The 25,000-nt window shown below is 45.1% G+C and overlaps 2 protein-coding genes across 5 annotated transcripts in view; both read left to right on the top strand.

Annotated features, from left to right (window-relative positions):
* adarb1a (adenosine deaminase RNA specific B1a) overlaps positions 1-21,213 on the top strand; it is a 34,236-nt gene extending 13,023 nt beyond the window's left edge. The window contains exons 3-10 of one of the 2 annotated variants that reach the window (XM_058381447.1): positions 1-338; positions 1,044-1,158; positions 1,362-1,530; positions 2,015-2,166; positions 2,532-2,700; positions 3,322-3,503; positions 3,724-3,902; positions 17,284-21,213. The exon at positions 1-338 is cut by the window's left edge and continues 537 nt beyond it. In XM_058381447.1, coding sequence (XP_058237430.1) covers positions 1-338; positions 1,044-1,158; positions 1,362-1,530; positions 2,015-2,166; positions 2,532-2,700; positions 3,322-3,503; positions 3,724-3,902; positions 17,284-17,460 — 1,481 coding nt within the window. In that variant the 3' untranslated portion in view covers positions 17,461-21,213. The remainder of the gene's footprint in view (positions 339-1,043; positions 1,159-1,361; positions 1,531-2,014; positions 2,167-2,531; positions 2,701-3,321; positions 3,504-3,723; positions 3,903-17,283) is intronic. The other variant, XM_058381446.1, reaches the window with a different exon arrangement.
* A 327-nt stretch (positions 21,214-21,540) lies between these two features.
* Positions 21,541-25,000, top strand: part of mmadhca (metabolism of cobalamin associated Da) — a 20,122-nt gene continuing 16,662 nt past the window's right edge. For 2 of the 3 annotated variants that reach the window (XM_058381607.1, XM_058381605.1), the window contains exons 1-4: positions 21,541-21,592; positions 22,255-22,344; positions 23,934-23,973; positions 24,439-24,565. In XM_058381607.1, coding sequence (XP_058237590.1) covers positions 23,965-23,973; positions 24,439-24,565 — 136 coding nt within the window. In that variant the 5' untranslated portion in view covers positions 21,541-21,592; positions 22,255-22,344; positions 23,934-23,964. The remainder of the gene's footprint in view (positions 21,593-22,254; positions 22,345-23,933; positions 23,974-24,438; positions 24,566-25,000) is intronic. The other variant, XM_058381606.1, reaches the window with a different exon arrangement.

Raw genomic sequence — 25,000 nt, 5'->3', positions numbered from 1 at the left:
ACGGTACCTTTCACCCCCGGAGCGAGTGCCTGACACCTGTATCGGCACCACAGGCAGTACTTGTTGGCCATGGGAAGAATGCAGTGATGATCCTCAACGAGTTGCGGCCAGGTGTCAGATACGAGTTTGTGGCGGAAAGCGGAGAGAGCCACGCTAAGAACTTTGTGATGGCTGTAACGGTGGACTCTCAGGTTTTTCAAGGATCGGGCCGGAATAAGAAGCTGGCGAAGGCACGTGCGGCTCAGGCGGCACTTTCAGGCCTCTTCAACATGCAGTTGGACCAAACGCCGTCTAGACAGCCCATACCGAGAGACGGTCTACAGTTACACCTGCCACAGGTGAGCTCGAGCACACCTGAGATCCCGACACAAAAAAAAATACTCCTGTATTTTCTATAAATTCTACAGGCTATACATATGAGGGTGAAAGTTCAGTAATGCACCCTGAACCCTAAATTATAAACCCTAAACCTTACCTGTCTTAGCCCTAAACGCTACCTGATGAATCCTGAATGCTACCCAATAAACCTCTCTCATGAAGCTCTCTTTAAATTCTAACTCTCAGTATCAGGTAGCCATGTTGTATTCAGTCACACTGTATTTTAGAGCCTCTTTCTTTAGTCAGATAAGTTTTGGCCCTCGGTATTACTGCTGCAGTAAATTCCTTTATTATTATTCAGTGAATTGTTTGCATCAGTGGCTTTGTTGATCTGTTGATCATTCACCCTTGTTAAAAAGCCCCTGTCAATCTTCATTAGTGTGATATTAATTAAATCAAAGCATAATTATGATTGAAGTGGCATTGTACACCAGTCAGACATTAAAGCTCTTAAGCTTTCTGTTTGTGTTCAGTGATTATTTACACTTCTGATAATCCACCATCTATAATCCCTCCCATTTCACCCACATCAACAATGTTCGAGAGAAACTAATCTTAATTAACATCAGAGAGAATAGTGCACAGCTAAAACAGGAAGCACATCACCATCAGCTATGCACGTGTGTGTGTGTGTGTGTGTGTGTGTGTGTGGGTGTCTGTGTTAGGTCCTAGCAGATGCTGTGTCTCGGCTTGTGGTGGAAAAGTTCAGTGAGCTGACTGACAACTTCATATCACCTCATGCTCGACGGAAAGTCCTTGCCGGTGTTGTTATGACAACAGGTACACAAGCGTGTACACACACACACACACACAGCCACTGTCCCACAGACCCACACTAACTCCTACTACTTAATATAGGGTGCTATTACTTTTTACCCCCTGAACTAATTCATGAAAAGCATGTATGAAAGGTTTGTGAATAAATTTGTTTCCATAAATTACTGTATATATTTCATTTAATTTGGCTTGTGTATGATGTTTAGGGACTGATGTGAAGGATGCACAGGTGATCTGTGTTTCCACGGGAACCAAGTGCATAAATGGGGAGTACATGAGTGACCGAGGCCTGGCAGTAAACGACTGTCATGCTGAGATCATTGCACGCCGCTCACTAATCAGATACCTGTACAGTCAGCTGGAGTACTTCCTCAGGTGAGTTGTGTAAATTATTCTAGGCCAATCAGATCTGAGAATGACTCGAGCATGGAGCAGAGCACATAACATGAAGATAACCCTAGCCAATTCTGACACAGATTCATCAAATAAAATTAAAACATCACCATTTAAGAATACTGTATATTGAGTTATTAAAATGGACCCGGCTTCAGGATGGCTGTGTGAACGCCTCAGAAAGAGTGTGTGAAATTTAAATAAATGAAAGTGAAATGAAATTCTATAAAGATTGATAGCTGCCAATCCTTTCTGTACAAAACTGATTGAAAAAATCAATCTCAGCAGACAGTGGGTTGGAAAATTGATTGTTAGATTCTATTTCAGACTATAGGAGGAGTGTGTGTGTGTAATTGATGGGTCATGGTGTGTTTAGTCGTGGCTGTGTGTTAAACAGTGATTGAGTGATGGATGTTATGGGTGACGGAGCATAAAAACCCTCCTGCTTGTGGTGGACTTTTTGCAGTAACAATCCTGAGCATCACGAGAGCTCCATATTCCGGCGGTGTGAACAGTATGGCTTCCAGCTGAAGGATGGTGTTCAGTTCCACCTGTACATCAGCACCTCGCCGTGCGGAGACGCCCGGATCTTCTCGCCGCACGAAGCCGCAGTCGAGGGTGTGAACATTTCACTTCACTTCAATTCTGATCAGTTCGTTTTATTTTACTCTCTGTTATGTAAATGATTGTGATGTACAGAGTACAGGAGAGCGCTTGATCATTCGTCATTGGTTTATATTAGATCAAGATTGTACACAGTTTACATCCACTTCATTTCGTTCATATTAGATTTGTTTATATGTCGTCCAGTGCAGGTCAATTTAGTTTAATTCAGTTTAGTCCATCAAATGAACTCTTTCTCAGGACTTGATGAGTTGAATTTTTCCATCTGAAGTGTTTAGATTAGAGGAAAGACTAACGTGTAGATCTTTGGACTTGGAAAATATGCTTGATGACAAGGCATGTGTATGTTTTCGGAGCAGATCAGGGAGACAGACACCCAAACAGGAAAGCCAGAGGACAGCTGCGCACTAAGATCGAGTCTGGTGAAGGAACCATCCCGGTCCGCTCCAGCAACACCATCCAGACGTGGGACGGAGTCCTGCAGGGGGAGAGGCTACTCACCATGTCCTGCAGTGATAAGATCGCCAGGTATGACCTCATCACCACAGGAGGGACTCATGGCATCTGAAACCATGTAGGACATTTATTATTGTACACAGTGATAAATTTCACATTTTTATCACACGGAGGATGTCACATGGCCGATTCCTCTGCGTCGTTAAAGCTGTGTCTGTACTGCAGCTGTTACTTGACTCGACTCGATTAATCGAAGCTGATTAATACTCACAACTTCAACACTGACTTCCAGCTGATTGTCTGATCTCAGCGCTTTAATTGTCCAATCACTCAACATTTCCTCAGTAGTGCTGATTAGCGCTCTGATTAAACCCACATCACACACACACATTTAATATACATAATATACACCACACACTCAGTGACAAACACTGCCCCACACACACACACACACACACAGGGATGGCTGATATATTGTGATACACAGTATAATATAGTTTATGGGTATAAACAATCTTAATTTTATGTTCATGTTTATCCAGACCAGTAGAGACTTATTATAAATATTATAGGAACAAATAAGCCAATTTGAATAAATGGTTTGTCTAGTGTTAAACCTCTCCCCCACTCCCCCTTCTCTCTCTCTCTCTCTCTCTCTCTCTCTCTCTCTCTCTCTCTCTCTCTCTCTCTCAGGTGGAATGTGGTGGGTGTGCAGGGTTCTCTGATGAGTTATTTCTCAGGCCCTATCTATTTCTCCAGTATAATCCTGGGTAGTCTGTACCATGCAGATCACCTCAGCAGGGCCATGTACCAGCGTGTCGCAGATATAGAGGAGTTACCACAACCCTTCACCCTCAACAGACCACTGCTCAGCGGTACAGCCCGCTATCATCATCACCATCACCATAAAAATCATCATAAAAATGCACTATAAATAAATCATTAATAAATGTTTCATCTGTCTTCCAGGCTTTTACTTTGTTTTTTTGCTAAATTTTGAAGCAGGCTTATTGGAATTATAATATGTGTGTGTATGTGTGTGTGTGTGTGTGTGTGTGTGTGTGTCTGTGTGTGTGTGTGTGTGTGTCTGTGTAGGAATCAGTAACGCAGAAGCCCGGCAGCCCGGTAAAGCTCCAAATTTCAGTGTGAACTGGACGGTGGGGGATCAGGGGTTAGAAGTCATCAATGCCACCACAGGGAAGGATGACCTTGGCCGACCGTCTCACCTCTGCAAACACGCCCTGTACAGCCGCTGGGTTCGTCTGCATGACAAGGTATAGCTCCATGATCCTTCTGACGGCATCAGCATCAGAGGATCTTCAATAATCTCCGCTACACCCTGTTATATCCTCCACACCCTGTTATATCCTCCACACCCTGTTATATCCTCCACACCCTGTTATATCCTCCACACCTTGTTATACCCTCCACACCCTGTTATATCCTCCACACCCTGTTATATCCTCCACACCCTGTTATATCCTCCACACCCTGTTATACCCTCCACACCCTGTTATACCCTCCACACCCTGTTATATCCTCCACACCCTGTTATACCCTCCACACCCTGTTATATCCTCCACACCCTGTTATACCCTCCACACCCTGTTATACCCTCCACACCCTGTTATACCCTCCACACCCTGTTATATCCTCCACACCCTGTTATACCCTCCACACCCTGTTATATCCTCCACACCCTGTTATACCCTCCACACCCTGTTATATCCTCCACACCCTGTTATACCCTCCACACCTTGTTATACCCTCCACACCCTGTTATATCCTCCACACCCTGTTATATCCTCCACACCTTGTTATACCCTCCACACCGTGTTATACCCTCCACACCCTGTTATATCCTCCACACCCTGTTATATCCTCCACACCTTGTTATACCCTCCACACCCTGTTATATCCTCCACACCCTGTTATACCCTCCACACCGTGTTATACCCTCCACACCTTGTTATATCCTCCACACCTTGTTATACCCTCCACACCTTGTTATATCCTCCACACCCTGTTATATCCTCCACACCTTGTTATACCCTCCACACCCTGTTATATCCTCCACACCCTGTTAGAATTCCACACCCTGTTATACCCTCCACACCTTGTTATACCCTCCACACCGTGTTATACCCTCCACACCCTGTTATATCCTCCACACCCTGTTATACCCTCCACACCTTGTTATATCCTCCACACCTTGTTATACCCTCCACACCCTGTTATATCCTCCACACCCTGTTATATCCTCCACACCCTGTTATATCCTCCACACCTTGTTATATCCTCCACACCTTGTTATACCCTCCACACCCTGTTATATCCTCCACACCTTGTTATACCCTCCACACCCTGTTATATCCTCCACACCCTGTTATACCCTCCACACCCTGTTATATCCTCCACACCTTGTTATATCCTCCACACCTTGTTATACCCTCCACACCCTGTTATATCCTCCACACCCTGTTATATCCTCCACACCCTGTTATATCCTCCACACCTTGTTATACCCTCCACACCCTGTTATATCCTACACACCCTGTTATATCCTCCACACCCTGTTATACCCTCCACACCGTGTTATACCCTCCACACCTTGTTATATCCTCCACACCTTGTTATACCCTCCACACCTTGTTATATCCTCCACACCCTGTTATACCCTCCACACCCTGTTATATCCTCCACACCCTGTTATACCCTCCACACCGTGTTATACCCTCCACACCTTGTTATACCCTCCACACCCTGTTATATCCTCCACACCTTGTTATATCCTCCAGACCCTGTTATACCCTCCACACCGTGTTATATCCTCCACACCTTGTTATACCCTCCACACCCTGTTATATCCTCCACACCCTGTTATACCCTCCACACCCTGTTATATCCTCCACACCCTGTTATATCCTCCACACCTTGTTATATCCTCCAGACCCTGTTATACCCTCCACACCGTGTTATATCCTCCACACCTTGTTATACCCTCCACACCTTGTTATACCCTCCACACCTTGTTATACCCTCCACACCCTGTTATACCCTCCACACCGTTATATCCTCCACACCTTGTTATACCCTCCACACCTTGTTATATCCTCCACACCTTGTTATATCCTCCACACCCTGTTATACCCTCCACACCATGTTATATCCTCCACACCCTGTTATATCCTCCACACCTTGTTATACCCTCCACACCCTGTTATATCCTCCACACCCTGTTATATCCTCCACACCCTGTTATACCCTCCACACCCTGTTATACCCTCCACACCCTGTTATACCCTCCACACCGTTATACCCTCCACACCCTGTTATACCCTCCACACCCTGTTATACCCTCCACACCCTGTTATATCCTCCACACCCTGTTATACCCTCCACACCCTGTTATATCCTCCACACCCTGTTATACCCTCCACACCCTGTTATATCCTCCACACCTTGTTATACCCTCCACACCCTGTTATACCCTCCACACCCTGTTATACCCTCCACACCCTGTTATACCCTCCACACCCTGTTATACCCTCCACACCCTGTTATATCCTCCACACCCTGTTATATCCTCCACACCCTGTTATACCCTCCACACCCTGTTATACCCTCCACACCCTGTTATACCCTCCACACCTTGTTATACCCTCCACACCCTGTTATACCCTCCACACCCTGTTATATCCTCCACACCCTGTTATACCCTCCACACCCTGTTATATCCTCCACACCCTGTTATACCCTCCACACCCTGTTATACCCTCCACACCCTGTTATACCCTCCACACCCTGTTATATCCTCCACACCCTGTTATACCCTCCACACCGTGTTATACCCTCCACACCTTGTTATACCCTCCACACCTTGTTATATCCTCCACACCTTGTTATACCCTCCACACCCTGTTATACCCTCCACACCGTTATATCCTCCACACCTTGTTATACCCTCCACACCCTGTTATATCCTCCACACCCTGTTATACCCTCCACACCCTGTTATATCCTCCACACCCTGTTATACCCTCCACACCCTGTTATATCCTCCACACCTTGTTATACCCTCCACACCCTGTTATATCCTCCACACCTTGTTATACCCTCCACACCCTGTTATATCCTCCACACCCTGTTATACCCTCCACACCTTGTTATATCCTCCACACCTTGTTATATCCTCCACACCCTGTTATATCCTCCACACCCTGTTATATCCTCCACACCCTGTTATATCCTCCACACCCTGTTATACCCTCCACACCGTTATATCCTCCACACCCTGTTATACCCTCCACACCGTTATACCCTCCACACCTTGTTATATCCTCCACACCTTGTTATACCCTCCACACCCTGTTATATCCTCCACACCTTGTTATACCCTCCACACCCTGTTATATCCTCCACACCTTGTTATACCCTCCACACCCTGTTATATCCTCCACACCCTGTTATATCCTCCACACCCTGTTATACCCTCCACACCGTGTTATACCCTCCACACCTTGTTATATCCTCCACACCTTGTTATATCCTCCACACCCTGTTATACCCTCCACACCGTTATATCCTCCACACCCTGTTATACCCTCCACACCGTTATACCCTCCACACCTTGTTATATCCTCCACACCTTGTTATACCCTCCACACCCTGTTATATCCTCCACACCTTGTTATATCCTCCACACCCTGTTATATCCTCCACACCCTGTTATATCCTCCACACCTTGTTATACCCTCCACACCATGTTATATCCTCCACACCCTGTTATATCCTCCACACCTTGTTATACCCTCCACACCCTGTTATATCCTCCACACCCTGTTATACCCTCCACACCCTGTTATATCCTCCACACCCTGTTATACCCTCCACACCCTGTTATACCCTCCACACCCTGTTATACCCTCCACACCTTGTTATATCCTCCACACCCTGTTATATCCTCCACACCCTGTTATACCCTCCACACCCTGTTATATCCTCCACACCCTGTTATACCCTCCACACCCTGTTATATCCTCCACACCCTGTTATACCCTCCACACCCTGTTATATCCTCCACACCCTGTTATACCCTCCACACCTTGTTATACCCTCCACACCCTGTTATACCCTCCACACCCTGTTATACCCTCCACACCTTGTTATACCCTCCACACCTTGTTATACCCTCCACACCATGTTATATCCTCCACACCCTGTTATATCCTCCACACCTTGTTATACCCTCCACACCCTGTTATATCCTCCACACCTTGTTATACCCTCCACACCCTGTTATATCCTCCACACCCTGTTATATCCTCCACACCCTGTTATACCCTCCACACCTTGTTATATCCTCCACACCCTGTTATATCCTCCACACCCTGTTATATCCTCCACACCCTGTTATATCCTCCACACCCTGTTATACCCTCCACACCTTGTTATACCCTCCACACCCTGTTATATCCTCCACACCGTGTTATACCCTCCACACCTTGTTATATCCTCCACACCTTGTTATACCCTCCACACCTTGTTATATCCTCCACACCCTGTTATATCCTCCACACCCTGTTATACCCTCCACACCGTTATATCCTCCACACCTTGTTATACCCTCCACACCCTGTTATATCCTCCACACCCTGTTATATCCTCCACACCGTGTTATACCCTCCACACCTTGTTATACCCTCCACACCCTGTTATACCCTCCACACCGTGTTATACCCTCCACACCTTGTTATATCCTCCACACCCTGTTATACCCTCCACACCCTGTTATACCCTCCACACCTTGTTATATCCTCCACACCCTGTTATACCCTCCACACCTTGTTATATCCTCCACACCCTGTTATATCCTCCACACCCTGTTATATCCTCCACACCTTGTTATACCCTCCACACCTTGTTATATCCTCCACACCCTGTTATATCCTCCACACCTTGTTATACCCTCCACACCGTTATATCCTCCACACCCTGTTATATCCTCCACACCCTGTTATACCCTCCACACCATGTTATATCCTCCACACCCTGTTATACCCTCCACACCCTGTTATATCCTCCACACCCTGTTATACCCTCCACACCGTGTTATACCCTCCACACCTTGTTATACCCTCCACACCGTGTTATACCCTCCACACCCTGTTATATCCTCCACACCCTGTTATACCCTCCACACCCTGTTATACCCTCCACACCTTGTTATATCCTCCACACCCTGTTATACCCTCCACACCTTGTTATATCCTCCACACCCTGTTATATCCTCCACACCCTGTTATATCCTCCACACCTTGTTATACCCTCCACACCCTGTTATATCCTCCACACCCTGTTATATCCTCCACACCCTGTTATACCCTCCACACCGTTATACCCTCCACACCTTGTTATATCCTCCACACCTTGTTATATCCTCCACACCCTGTTATACCCTCCACACCCTGTTATACCCTCCACACCCTGTTATATCCTCCACACCCTGTTATACCCTCCACACCCTGTTATACCCTCCACACCCTGTTATATCCTCCACACCCTGTTATACCCTCCACACCCTGTTATACCCTCCACACCCTGTTATATCCTCCACACCCTGTTATACCCTCCACACCTTGTTATACCCTCCACACCCTGTTATACCCTCCACACCCTGTTATACCCTCCACACCTTGTTATACCCTCCACACCTTGTTATATCCTCCACACCATGTTATATCCTCCACACCCTGTTATATCCTCCACACCCTGTTATATCCTCCACACCTTGTTATACCCTCCACACCCTGTTATATCCTCCACACCCTGTTATATCCTCCACACCTTGTTATACCCTCCACACCGTGTTATATCCTCCACACCTTGTTATACCCTCCACACCCTGTTATATCCTCTACACCCTGTTATATCCTCCACACCCTGTTATACCCTCCACACCGTGTTATACCCTCCACACCGTGTTATACCCTCCACACCTTGTTATATCCTCCACACCTTGTTATACCCTCCACACCTTGTTATATCCTCCACACCCTGTTATACCCTCCACACCGTTATATCCTCCACACCTTGTTATACCCTCCACACCCTGTTATATCCTCCACACCCTGTTATATCCTCCACACCCTGTTATACCCTCCACACCTTGTTATACCCTCCACACCGTGTTATACCCTCCACACCCTGTTATATCCTCCACACCGTGTTATACCCTCCACACCTTGTTATACCCTCCACACCCTGTTATACCCTCCACACCCTGTTATATCCTCCACACCCTGTTATACCCTCCACACCTTGTTATACCCTCCACACCCTGTTATACCCTCCACACCCTGTTATACCCTCCACACCCTGTTATACCCTCCACACCCTGTTATATCCTCCACACCCTGTTATACCCTCCACACCCTGTTATATCCTCCACACCCTGTTATACCCTCCACACCCTGTTATATCCTCCACACCCTGTTATACCCTCCACACCCTGTTATACCCTCCACAACCTGTTATACCCTGTCACACCGTGTTATACCCTCCACACCCTGTTATATCCTCCACACCCTGTTATATCCTCCACACCCTGTTATACCCTCCACACCCTGTTATATCCTCCACACCCTGTTATACCCTCCACACCTTGTTATATCCTCCACACCCTGTTATACCCTCCACACCCTGTTATATCCTCCACACCCTGTTATACCCTCCACACCCTGTTATATCCTCCACACCCTGTTATACCCTCCACACCCTGTTATACCCTCCACACCCTGTTATATCCTCCACACCCTGTTATACCCTCCACACCTTGTTATACCCTCCACACCGTGTTATACCCTCCACACCGTGTTATACCCTCCACACCTTGTTATACCCTCCACACCTTGTTATATCCTCCACACCTTGTTATACCCTCCACACCCTGTTATACCCTCCACACCCTGTTATATCCTCCACACCCTGTTATATCCTCCACACCCTGTTATATCCTCCACACCCTGTTATACCCTCCACACCCTGTTATATCCTCCACACCATGTTATATCCTCCACACCTTGTTATACCCTCCACACCCTGTTATATCCTCCACACCCTGTTATACCCTCCACACCCTGTTATACCCTCCACAACCTCTTATATCCTCCACACCTTGTTATATCCTCCACACCTTGTTATACCCTCCACACCATGTTATACCCTCCACACCGTGTTATATCCTCCACACCCTGTTATACCCTCCACACCCTGTTATATTCTCCACACCCTGTTATACCCTCCACACCCTGTTATATCCTCCACACCCTGTTATACCCTCCACACCCTGTTATACCCTCCACACCCTGTTATACCCTCCACACCCTGTTATATCCTCCACAGCTTGTTATACCCTCCACACCGTGTTATACCCTCCACACCCTGTTATACCCTCCACACCCTGTTATACCCTCCACACCCTGTTATATTCTCCACACCCTGTTATACCCTCCACACCCTGTTATATCCTCCACACCCTGTTATACCCTCCACACCATGTTATACCCTCCACACCCTGTTATACCCTCCACACCCTGTTATACCCTCCACACCCTGTTATACCCTCCACAACCTGTTATACCCTGTCACACCGTGTTATACCCTCCACACCCTGTTATACCCTCCACACCGTGTTATACCCTCCACACCCTGTTATACCCTCCACACCCTGTTATATCCTCCACAGCTTGTTATACCCTCCACACCCTCTTATATCCTCCACACCTTGTTATACCCTCCACACCCTGTTATACCCTCCACAACCTGTTATACCCTGTCACACCGTGTTATACCCTCCACACCCTGTTATACCCTCCACACCGTGTTATACCCTCCACACCCTGTTATACCCTCCACACCCTGTTATATCCTCCACAGCTTGTTATACCCTCCACACCCTGTTATACCCTCCACACCCTGTTATATCCTCCACACCCTGTTATACCTTCCACACCCTGTTATACCCTCCATACCCTGTTATACCCTGTCACACCGTGTTATACCCTCCACAACCTGTTAAACCCTCCACACCCTGTTATACCCTCCACACCCTCTTATACCCTCCACACCCTGTTATACCCTCCACAACCTGTTATACCCTCCACACCGTGTTATACCCTCCACACCCTTTTATACCCTCCACAACCTGTTATACCCTCCACACCCTGTTATACCCTCCACACCCTGTTATACCCTCCACACCCTATTATACCCTCCACAACCTGTTATACCCTCCACAACCTGTTATACCCTCCACACCTTGTTATACCCTCCACACCCTGTTATACCCTCCACACCGTGTTATACCCTCCACAACCTGTTATACCCTCCACACCGTGTTATACCCCCCACAACCTGTTATACCCTTTCACACCGTGTTATACCCTCCACAACCTGTTATACCCTCCACACCGTGTTATACCCTCCACACCTTGTTATACCCATTCACACCCTGTTATACCCTCCACACCCTGTTATATCCTCCACACCCTGTTATACCTTCCACACCCTGTTATACCCTCCATACCCTGTTATACCCTGTCACACCGTGTTATACCCTCCACAACCTGTTAAACCCTCCACACCCTGTTATACCCTCCACACCCTCTTATACCCTCCACACCCTGTTATACCCTCCACACCCTGTTATATCCTCCACACCCTGTTATACCTTCCACACCCTGTTATACCCTCCATACCCTGTTATACCCTCCACACCCTGTTATACCCTCCACACCCTGTTATACCTTCCACACCGTGTTATACCCTCCACACCGTGTTATACCCTCCACACCCTATTATACTCTCCACACCGTGTTATACCCTCCACACCCTGTTATATCCTCCACACCTTGTTATACCCTCCACACCCTGTTATACCCTCCACACCCTGTTATATCCTCCACACCTTGTTATACCCTCCACACCCTATTATACTCTCCACACCCTATTATACCCTCCACACCATGTTATACCCTCCACAACCTGTTATACCCTGTCACACCCTGTTATACCCTCCACACCCTGTTATACCCTCCACAACCTGTTATACCCTCCACACCGTGTTATACCCTCCACACCCTTTTATACCCTCCACAACCTGTTATACCCTCCACACCCTGTTATACCCTCCACACCCTGTTATACCCTCCACACCCTATTATACCCTCCACAACCTGTTATACCCTCCACAACCTGTTATACCCTCCACACCGTGTTATATCCTCCACACCGTGTTATACCCTCCACACCCTGTTATACCCTCCACACCCTGTTATACCCTCCACACCCTGTTATACCCTCCACACCGTGTTATACCCTGTCACACCGTGTTATACCCTCCACACCCTGTTATACCCTCCACACCCTGTTATACCCTCCACACCCTATTATACCCTCCACAACCTGTTATAACCTCCACAACCTGTTATACCCTCCACACCGTGTTATACCCTCCACACCTTGTTATATTTTCCACACCGTGTTATACCCTGTCACACCGTGTTATACCCTCCACACCCTGTTATACCCTCCACAACCTGTTATACCCTCCACACCCTGTTATACCCTCCACACCCTGTTATACCCCCCACACCGTTATACCCTCCACACCCTGTTATACCGTCCACAACCTGTTATACCATCCACACCCTGTTATACCCTCCACACCCTATTATACCCTCCACAACCTGTTATACCCTCCACAACCTGTTATACCCTGTCACACCGTGTTATACCCTCCACACCCTGTTATACCCTCCACACCCTGTTATACCCTCCACAACCTGTTATACCCTCCACACCCTGTTATACCCTCCACACCGTGTTATACCCTCCACACCCTTTTATACCCTGTCACACCGTGTTATACCCTCCACACCCTGTTATACCCTGTCACACTGTGTTATACCCTCCACACCCTGTTATACCCTCCACACCCTATTATACCCTCCACAACCTGTTATACCCTCCACACCGTTATACCCTCCACACCGTGTTATACCCTCCACACCCTTTTATACCCTGTCACACCGTGTTATACCCTCCACACCCTGTTATACCCTGTCACACCGTGTTATACCCTCCACACCTTGTTATATCCTCCACACCGTGTTATACCCTCCACAACCTGTTATACCCTGTCACACCCTGTTATATCCTCCACACCTTGTTATATCCTCCACACCCTGTTATACCCTCCACACCGTGTTATATCCTCCACACCTTGTTATACCCTCCACACCCTGTTATATCCTCCACACCCTGTTATACCCTCCACACCCTGTTATATCCTCCACACCCTGTTATATCCTCCACACCCTGTTATACCCTCCACACCCTGTTATATCCTCCACACCCTGTTATACCCTCCACACCCTGTTATATCCTCCACACCATGTTATATCCTCCACACCTTGTTATACCCTCCACACCCTGTTTTATCCTCCACACCCTGTTATACCCTCCACACCCTGTTATACCCTCCACAACCTCTTATATCCTCCACACCTTGTTATATCCTCCACACCTTGTTATACCCTCCACACCATGTTATACCCTCCACACCGTGTTATATCCTCCACACCCTGTTACCCTCCACACCCTGTTATATCCTCCACACCCTGTTATATCCTCCACACCCTGTTATACCCTCCACACCCTGTTATATCCTCCACACCGTGTTATACCCTCCACACCATGTTATACCCTCCACAACCTGTTATACCCTGTCACACCGTGTTATACCCTCCACACCCTGTTATACCCTCCACACCCTGTTATACCCTCCACACCCTGTTATACCCTCCACACCCTGTTATATTCTCCACACCCTGTTATACCCTCCACACCCTGTTATATCCTCCACACCCTGTTATACCCTCCACACCATGTTATACCCTCCACACCCTGTTATACCCTCCACACCCTGTTATACCCTCCACAACCTGTTATACCCTGTCACACCGTGTTATACCCTCCACAACCTGTTATACCCTGTCACACCGTGTTATACCCTCCACAACCTGTTATACCCTGTCACACCGTGTTATACCCTCCACAACCTGTTATATCCTCCACACCCTGTTATACCCTCCACACCCTGTTATACCCTCCACACCCTGTTATATCCTCCACAGCTTGTTATACCCTCCACACCCTCTTATATCCTCCACACCTTGTTATACCCTCCACACCCTGTTATACCCTCCACACCCTGTTATATCCTCCACACCCTGTTATATCCTCCACACCCTGTTATACCCTCCACACCTTGTTATACCCTCCACACCCTGTTATACCCTCCACACCCTGTTATACCCTCCACACCCTGTTATATCCTCCACACCCTGTTATACCCTCCACACCCTGTTATATCCTCCACACCCTGTTATATCCTCCACACCCTGTTATACCCTCCACACCCTGTTATACCCTGCACACCCTGTTATACCCTCCACAACCTGTTATACCCTCCACAACCTTTTATACCCTCCACACCCTGTTATACCCTCCACACCGTGTTATATCCTCCACACCTTGTTATACCCTTTCACACCGTGTTATACCCTCCACAACCTGTTATACCCTCCACACCGTGTTATACCCTCCACACCTTGTTATACCCTTTCACACCGTGTTATACCCTCCACAACCTGTTATACCCTCCACACCGTGTTATACCCTTTCACACCGTGTTATACCCTCCACAACCTGTTATACCCTTTCACACCGTGTTATACCCTCCACAACCTGTTATACCCTCCACACCCTGTTATACCCTCCACACCCTGTTATACCCTCCACACCCTGTTATATCCTCCACACCCTGTTATACCTTCCACACTCTGTTATACCCTCCATACCCTGTCACACCGTGTTATACTCTCCACAACCTGTTATACCCTCCACACCCTGTTATACCCTCCACACCCTCTTATACCCTCCACACCCTGTTATACCCTCCACACCCTGTTATACCCTCCACACCCTGTTATATCCTCCACACCCTGTTATACCTTCCACACCCTGTTATACCCTCCATACCCTGTTATACCCTCCACACCCTGTTATACCCTCCACACCCTGTTATACCTTCCACACCGTGTTATACCCTCCACACCGTGTTATACCCTCCACACCCTATTATACTCTCCACACCCTGTTATACCCTCCACACCGTGTTATACCCTCCACACCCTGTTATATCCTCCACACCTTGTTATACCCTCCACACCCTGTTATACCCTCCACACCCTGTTATATCCTCCACACCTTGTTATACCCTCCACACCCTATTATACTCTCCACACCCTATTATACCCTCCACACCATGTTATACCCTCCACAACCTGTTATACCCTGTCACACCCTGTTATACCCTCCACACCCTGTTATACCCTCCACAACTTGTTATACCCTCCACACCGTGTTATACCCTCCACACCCTTTTATACCCTCCACACCCTGTTATACCCTCCACACCCTATTATACCCTCCACAACCTGTTATACCCTCCACAACCTGTTATACCCTCCACACCGTGTTATATCCTCCACACCGTGTTATACCCTCCACACCCTGTTATACCCTCCACACCCTGTTATACCCTCCACACCCTGTTATATCCTCCACACCGTGTTATACCCTGTCACACCGTGTTATACCCTCCACACCCTGTTATACCCTCCACACCCTGTTATACCCTCCACACCCTGTTATACCCTCCACACCGTGTTATACCCTCCACACCTTGTTATATTTTCCACACCGTGTTATACCCTCCACACCCTGTTATACCCTTCACACCCTGTTATACCCTCCACAACCTGTTTTACCCTCCACACCCTGTTATACCCTCCACACCCTGTTATACCCTCCACACCCTGTTATACCCTCCACACCGTTATACCCTCCACACCCTGTTATACCCTCTACACCCTGTTATACCCTCCACACCCTATTATACCCTCCACAACCTGTTATACCCTCCACAACCTGTTATACCCTGTCACACCGTGTTATACCCTCCACACCCTGTTATACCCTCCACACCCTGTTATACCCTCCACAACCTGTTATACCCTCCACACCCTGTTATACCCTCCACACCGTGTTATACCCTCCACACCCTTTTATACCCTGTCACACCGTGTTATACCCTCCACACCCTGTTATACCCTGTCACACCGTGTTATACCCTCCACACCCTGTTATACCCTGTCACACCGTGTTATACCCTCCACACCGTGTTATACCCTCCACAACCTGTTATACCCTGTCACACCGTGTTATACCCTCCACACCCTGTTATACCCTCCACACCGTGTTATACCCTCCACACCCTGTTATACCCTCCACACCCTGTTATACCCTCCACACCGTGTTATACCCTCCACACCCTGTTATACCCTGTCACACCGTGTTATACCCTCCACACCCTGTTATACCCTCCACACCCTGTTATACCCTCCACACCCTGTTATACCCTCCACACCCTGTTATACCCTCCACACCCTGTTATACCCTGTCACACCCTGTTAAACTCTGTCACATCCTGTTACACTCTCTCTCTCTCTCTCTCTCTCTCTCTCTCAGCTTTCTCAGACTCTGAGGATCCGAGTGGCTCGACCTGCTTCGTATCACGAGGCCAAACAGGCTGCAGCAGATTACCACTCCGCCAAGCAGACTCTGATTAGAGCTTTTCAGAAGGCGGGTCTCGGTGCCTGGGTGAAAAAGCCCATCGAACAGGACCAGTTCTCCCTCACTCAGTGATGGAGAGAGAGAGAGTGAGAGAGAGAGAGAGAGAGAGAGAGAGGGGAATAAAATCGACAGCACAAGTCTGTTTTTAACTGTTCAGCATCTAACAGTTAGCACGCATCCCGCAGCACCTCTCAGTTTGACCTCACCGCTCTGTCCAGTTTTGTTCTGCTTTGTGGCTTTGAGAATTGTGTCATTATTTTTATTATTTAAGTGTTATTTTAAATGTACATAACTGTGTATGTGTGTGTATTTTAACATCAGGAGTCAGTGATTCGCCAACTGGATTTTTATTAATTAGTTTGTTATGATTTACAGTTTTATCATTTATTTATTCGTCAGTCTGATCTTTAATAATCATAATCACTCTCCATGAAGTGTTCCTCAAATCCTCACTGCTGAAGAACATCTGCTCCGAAAATGTTTCTCCTTCATTATGTTTTTGACTTTCATCCCCTGGCGCGGGTGCATGCTCGAATCTGATTGGCCAGAAGGTGTGTGTTATTTCTGTGTAACAGCTCTGTACAGGCTCCAGCTTCATCATGAACATCAGGTTTATACTAGAAGGCTGAACGTCCATGATGGTTTGACAGAGCCTGCTGAAAACACTGAAAGCTTCAAATGATAAAAGCTTTAAAAGTTTTTTTTTCAGTGATTTTTTTTTTTTTTTTAATAATTTTTAAGTGTTAATGCTATTTCCTATGATAACCCAAAGGGCTGCTAGGATGTTGCTAGGTGGCTATTAATCTGCCCTGGTGGTTGTTATGGTGTTGCTAAGAGATTTCAGTATGGTCCAAGTTGTTAGCTAGGTTGTAATTCAGTTGCTAAGGACTCCTCTGGTTGCTAAGGATTTAGCATGTGCTCAAATCTTGTGAATGATGAATTGATATTGAACGTATTCCCATGAGGAATTATAACACACTTTGCAGTGTTGCTACATGGCAACCTGTAATTCCTCAAAATCTTTCCCAAAAACACAGCGATCCTGCCAGATTCTGTGGCTCTACGTCTAAAACTGTGAGGAATAATAAGAAGAGTAAGAAGAACAGAATGTAGACTCTGTCAATCCAACACCATGAATTTGCTTATTCTAATATGTTATGGTTTCCATAGTAACAGCTCTTAAACCGAGACTTTATGGCGAACGCTCAGCGTAATCTAAGCCTAAAAAATCAACAGATTTTTTTAAACAAAGCCGAGAGTGTTAAATAAATGAACAAAAAGGTGAGAGATACAGTGATGGTGTGATAAAGGGAGGGATGTTGAGGGTTCTTGGCAGGATGTGGTCACCTTGTCCATGGTGATGTCCATGAGCTGTTCTCACAGCATGTGATGATGACCAGAGACCCCAGTGTGTTACATCACATGGTCTTTATACACTTTGTTCCTTTTTCTTTATTAATTATTACAACTATTTCCTGTTTTTTTGTTTTTGTTTGATTGTAAGTGAATAATCCTCACCTCTGTGAAGGTTGTGATGATTCTACTATCTTTTTTTTTTTTTTTAATAAGAAATTGAGTTTTTATCTTTCTTCTCTTCCATGTCCCTGTTTGGTTGCAGCCTGAATACTGATCCAACACTTGCATGAATTAGGGCGGGGTTATGCAAATGAACCAGCTTTATTTGGGGGGCATGGTTTTCATTCATGTACACAGTTTTAATGGATAATTCTTGCTTGAAGAGTTTGTTGTTGTTTTTGGTTAAATTTGGTTTTACCTTTTTAAACTATTTTTTCTTTACTGTGTCCACTGTTACATGTGAATGTTGATTTATTTATTTATTAAAAAAAGTGAATTTTAATTAAGCTGTAACTGAGGGCCTCCAGGGACATGTTAGAGTCATCCTCTTTCCTCTGATTGATTGTTTTTTAAATATAACTCTGCTGTACAGAGACACATATCAGGCACAGGAATATGTGAATAAAAGCTCTAATGACTCTTATTAATTAATTAATTAATTTATTTATTTATTTATTTTTGTACTTATTTACTTTATTTATCATTCATTCATTCAGCTCTGTGTGCACTGTGAACCTGAACAACCTGAAGGAAGGTCCAGTCTTGCTCTGTTTTTTTTATACATGATCACCTTCACAAAAGCATCAAAAATGACCAAAATATAGAAAAGGTTAGCGCACCCCTGTCCACACCTGCCAGGAGAGGTGTGTGAAGCTGCAGGAACTTGCAACTTGCAAGGTTCTCCTTATTCAGTAAGCAATGTGCTCATGTGTTGATTTAACTCTTCTTAAAGCTCTAATCGTCAGTGATGGATAAGTTATTATTCCATCCCTAATGAGAAGGTCAGCTCCACTGTCTGACCAGACGTCTGTGTGTGAACCTGGTTTATGACGACATCCATGTCCAGCACAAAGTCCTGATGAGGTGGAAGCATTGAGGAATACACAGTTTGGCTCTGTTTCGGTGGGGCCACCTTGCGTATGTTCTCCTGTGTAGTCGGTGTTCTACAGCTTAACTTTAAGTTGGCCAGAAAGTTGCATAGCATCAGAAGGACCAGTGCTGCGAACAGGCAGATGACCACAAAGCTGCCCACGCTGTAGACGTTGTGGAGTTCTTCAAATGAAGTTTTGTAGAGGAAAGCCTTGTAAGCTAAGGACATTTCCTGTGGAGCGTCAAATCCAAAAGTACTGGGCACCATCACTTCTTTCTTCTCGAGATAAGCACAAAGGTTTAAATGAAACGTGGAAGCCGAGCTCAGCCCTGCTTTTATAGTTCACCCTGTCTCCAGGTCACCACTGTTCCTTCCTTGGACCACTTTTGATAGATACTGACCACTGCAGACCGGGAACACCCCACAAGAGCTGCAGTTTTTGCAGTAGTTAAGCTCAATATTGTCTCAGCACTGTTCAGTGTCTGTCTGTCTGTCTGTCACTAACTGAAACCCCTAAACCTCACCCTGCAAAAAGTCTAAAATCAGTTCCTTACATAAGTAGTGTCTCCCAGGTATTTGATTACAAAGAGATTTTTATTTTTCATTTATTTATGCAACAAGTCTTCATCTGATTAAATATGAATTTATGTTGTCTTACTTTACAAATCCATAACTCTAGTCTTTGAATGATGTTGGACTCCAGATGTTTGTGTCATGGTGAAAACTAAACTTTTACCACAGTTTGTGGGTAACACCAAAATCAGTGGAAACACCAGTGAAAGTTAACACTGCATCAGTAAAAAGCTGCTGATATAATAGTTTTTAAATCATATAAGGTCATTTATTACACATTTATTACACATGCCTGAAAACACAGCATTTTACAGCAGTCAAGAAAGTCTGACCGCTGCTAGTGTGTAGTAGTGTCCTTATGTGGGGCTGCATGAGTGCTGTTGTTGTCGGGGAGCTGCATTTCACTGACAGTATCATGATGTACAGATGTGCCGCTCTATACTGAAAGAGATGTGACCATTGCTCCATGCCCTTGGTCATCGTGCTCTTTTCCAACAGGACAATGATTCTAAACACACATCTAAGGCCACTGATGCATTTCTGAAGAAGAACAGGGTGAAAGTGATTCAGTGGTCAAGCGTCTCCTGATCTGAACTGAATTGAACACCTATGGGGAATTCTGAAGAGACCAGTTGAGCATCACTCTCCATCCAGCATCCAGTCTCTAAAAGAGGTTTTTCTTAAAGAATGGAAAAAGATAGATGCTGCAAAATGTCACCAGCTTGTTCATTCCAGGCCTAGAAGACTTGGTGCTGTCATTAAAAATCATGGAGGCCATTCAAAACACTAGATGTAGTAGTTTTTGTTGTGGGGTGTACTCATTTTTGCATCAACTAATTTTGAATAAAACTGAAAAATGTGTAATCTAGTTGTTTTATTTACCTTACCTTCATGTTATGAGTTAAACAGATATTATACAGATGTTTATATTAAACTTAGTCTTGTCAGCATTTTGGAGATTGTTTTTGTGTTCATTGAGATATTGTTTAAAATGTTACTTTTCAAAGGGAGTGTAAAGAGAGAGAGAGAGAGAGAGAGAGAGAGAGAGAGAGAGAGAGAGAGAGAGACTGATTTATTATAAAGAAAAACGAACTCTTATTTTGTCGAAATGTTACCGTTTCCTGTTCCGGTAACGTGATTGGTCCAATCGGAGTGGAGGAGGGGCTAGAGCTTGAGGAAAACAAGGTAAGAGCAGGTCACTTTTTTTTTTAAATAGCCAGGTTTTGTTCTTTTTAAAAAATTATTTTAATAGATTTATGTTTTAAAGTGTATATTATCGCACTGAGGAGACGGTCTACTGCATGTGATGTCTTTAAGATGATTTTATTTAGTAAAATATGAAAATGAAAAACCAAACCCGCTTCAGTCGAGTTCCGAGTTTATAATTCTGTTTATTGTTTACTTTTATTTTATTTTTTATTAAAACATTATGGAATGATCAGGGACAGATATTTATCCTTTATTTATCTGGACACTGTGTTATTGAGTGAGTTTAAACTCTGTGGTTTGCAGTGAGATGATGATGATGATGATTTAACTCCTAAGCTTTAGCTTTAGCTTGTTTGCTAACTGTTTGTTCAAGTTCCTCAGAGTTTCCTCTAAAATAGATTTTATATTTCATTTTTAAAATAATCTTTTATTTTAAAATTTTAAAATAAATTTTTATTTATTGAAAAATTAATCTTTTATTAATTTTTTAAAATTAAAAATTAATCTTTTATTTTAAAACATTTTTAAAATTATAATGTTATAATCAGTCCTCCACAGGAATCATTCATCATGTTTTAATAACACTAGTAGTTAAGAGCAGTGTTTCAGCTGTGATTCATTATAATAATGTCTAACAGAGACTAATCCCCAGGAGGTGAAGGAGGGGAAATATTACATCCATCCATCCATCCATCCATCCACCCATCCACCCTGGGGGAAAGAAAACAGTAAACAGTTTATTAAACCTCATTAAAACCTGTTATGGTGTGTTGTGGTGTGTGTTATTGTGTGTTATTGTGTTATTGTGTGTGTTATTGTGTGTTATTGTGTGTTGTGTGTGTTATTGTGTGTTATTGTGTGTTATGGTGTGTTATTGTGATGTGTGTGTTATTGTGTTGTGTGTTATTGTGTGTTATTGTGTTGTGTGTTATTGTGATGTGTGTTATTGTGTGTTATTGTGTGTTGTGTGTGTTATTGTGTGTTATGGTGTGTTATGGTGTGTTGTTGTGTGTGTTATGGTGTGTTGTTGTGTGTGTTATGGTGTGTTGTGTGTGTTATGGTGTGTTGTTGTGTGTGTTATGGTGTGTTGTGGTGTGTGTTATGGTGTGTTGTGGTGTGTGTTATGGTGTGTTGTGTGTGTTATGGTGTGTGTTATGGTGTGTTGTTGTGTGTGTTATGGTGTGTTATGGTGTGTGTTATGGTGTGTTGTTGTGTGTGTTATGGTGTGTTATGGTGTGTTATGGTGTGTTGTTGTGTGTGTTATGGTGTGTGTTATGGTGTGTTGTGTGTGTTATGGTGTGTTGTTGTGTGTGTTATGGTGTGTGTTATGGTGTGTTGTTGTGTGTGTTATGGTGTGTTGTGGTGTGTGTTATGGTGTGTTGTTGTGTGTGTTATGGTGTGTGTTATGGTGTGTTGTGTGTGTTATGGTGTGTTGTGTTTTGTGTTATGGTGTGTTGTTGTGTGTGTTATGGTGTGTTATGGTGTGTTGTTGTGTGTGTTATGGTGTGTTGTGGTGTGTGTTATGGTGTGTTGTGGTGTGTGTTATGGTGTGTTGTTGTGTGTGTTATGGTGTGTGTTATGGTGTGTTGTTGTGTGTGTTATGGTGTGTTGTGGTGTGTGTTATGGTGTGTTGTTGTGTGTGTTATGGTGTGTTATGGTGTGTTATGGTGTGTTGTTGTGTGTGTTATGGTGTGTTATGGTGTGTTATGGTGTGTTATGGTGTGTTATGGTGTGTTATGGTGTGTTGTGTGTGTTATGGTGTGTTGTGTTTTGTGTTATGGTGTGTTGTTGTGTGTGTTATGGTGTGTTATGGTGTGTTGTGTGTGTTATGGTGTGTTGTGGTGTGTGTTATGGTGTGTTGTGGTGTGTGTTATGGTGTGTTGTGGTGTGTGTTATGGTGTGTTGTGTTGTGGTGTGTGTTATGGTGTGTTGTTGTGTGTGTTATGGTGTGTTGTGGTGTGTGTTATGGTGTGTTGTGGTGTGTGTTATGGTGTGTTGTGTTGTGGTGTGTGTTATGGTGTGTTGTTGTGTGTGTTATGGTGTGTTGTGGTGTGTGTTATGGTGTGTTGTGGTGTGTGTTATGGTGTGTTATGGTGTGTTGTTGTGTGTGTTATGGTGTGTTGTTGTGTGTGTTATGGTGTGTGTTATGGTGTGTTGTTGTGTGTGTTATGGTGTGTTGTTTTGTGTGTTATGGTGTGTTGTTGTGTGTGTTATGGTGTGTTGTTGTGTGTGTTATGGTGTGTGTTATGGTGTGTTGTTGTGTGTGTTATGGTGTGTTGTTGTGTGTGTTATGGTGTGTTATTGTGTGTGTTTGCAGGCCGTCAGAGCAGCAGGTCACAGCCTCCAGGATGACCAGTGTGAGTTTCTGCTACTTGTCCACCATCCTGTATTATAATAACACTCACAGTGTATCACGGTGGATTATAGTGTGAGTCTGTGAACAGTTTGCTCATGAGATTTCATTCATCAGTTTGAATCAGACGCTTTGGAGCTGAATGTGAATTTCATTTGCATTAATACAGTAAACAATCGTGTGTGTGTGTGTGTGTGTGTGTGTGAAAGAGAGAGAGAGAGAGAGAGAGAGAGAGAGTGAGTGTATGTGAAACCACACCCTCACCTGTCCAAACTCCACTGTGTTCTAGAAAGAAAAGCAGATCAGTGTCATTATTGTTCCCATCAACACACTCATGTACTTCAAGATGCAAGTGTGTGAGTTGTTTGATGTGTGTGAGTTGTTTGATGTGTGTGAGTTGTTTGATGTGTGTGAGTTGTTTGATGTGTGTGAGTTGTTTGATGTGTGTGTGTGTGTGCACACTCTACAGGTGCTGTGCAGGCCAGTCGGCTGGTGGATCAGATCGACTCGGAGCGTGGGGTCACTGAGGTTATTCTCCACAGCCGGGTCTTCAGGTTCAGACGAGCCGTACATAGCGGTTTCATCTCGCACTGCAGGTACAATACACACACATACACACACACACATACATATATATATATATATATATATATTTACACCGATCAGACATAACATTATGACCACTGAGAGGTGACGTGAATAAGACTGAGTATCTCCTCATCATGGCCCCTGTTAGTGTGTGGGATATATTAGGCAGCAAGTCAACATTTTGTCCTCAAAGTTGATGTTAGAAGCAGGAAAAATGGACAAGCGTAAGGATTTGAGCGAGTTTGACCAAAAGGACCAAATTGTAATGGGACCGCATAGCCACAGACTGGCCAGGGTGCCTGTGCTGACCCCTGTGCACCACTGAAAGCTCCAACAATGGGCACGTGAGCATCAGAACTGGACCACGGAGCAATGGAAGAAGGTGGCCTGGTCTGATGAATCACGTTTTCTTGTACATCACGTGGATGGCCGGGTGCGTGTGC

The sequence above is a fragment of the Hemibagrus wyckioides genome, linkage group LG27 (genome assembly GCF_019097595.1).
Source record: "Hemibagrus wyckioides isolate EC202008001 linkage group LG27, SWU_Hwy_1.0, whole genome shotgun sequence".
Taxonomy (NCBI): Eukaryota; Metazoa; Chordata; class Actinopteri; order Siluriformes; family Bagridae; genus Hemibagrus; species Hemibagrus wyckioides.
The sequence above is the reverse complement of the archived record's forward strand: the minus strand, read 5'-3'. Positions and strand labels throughout refer to the sequence as shown.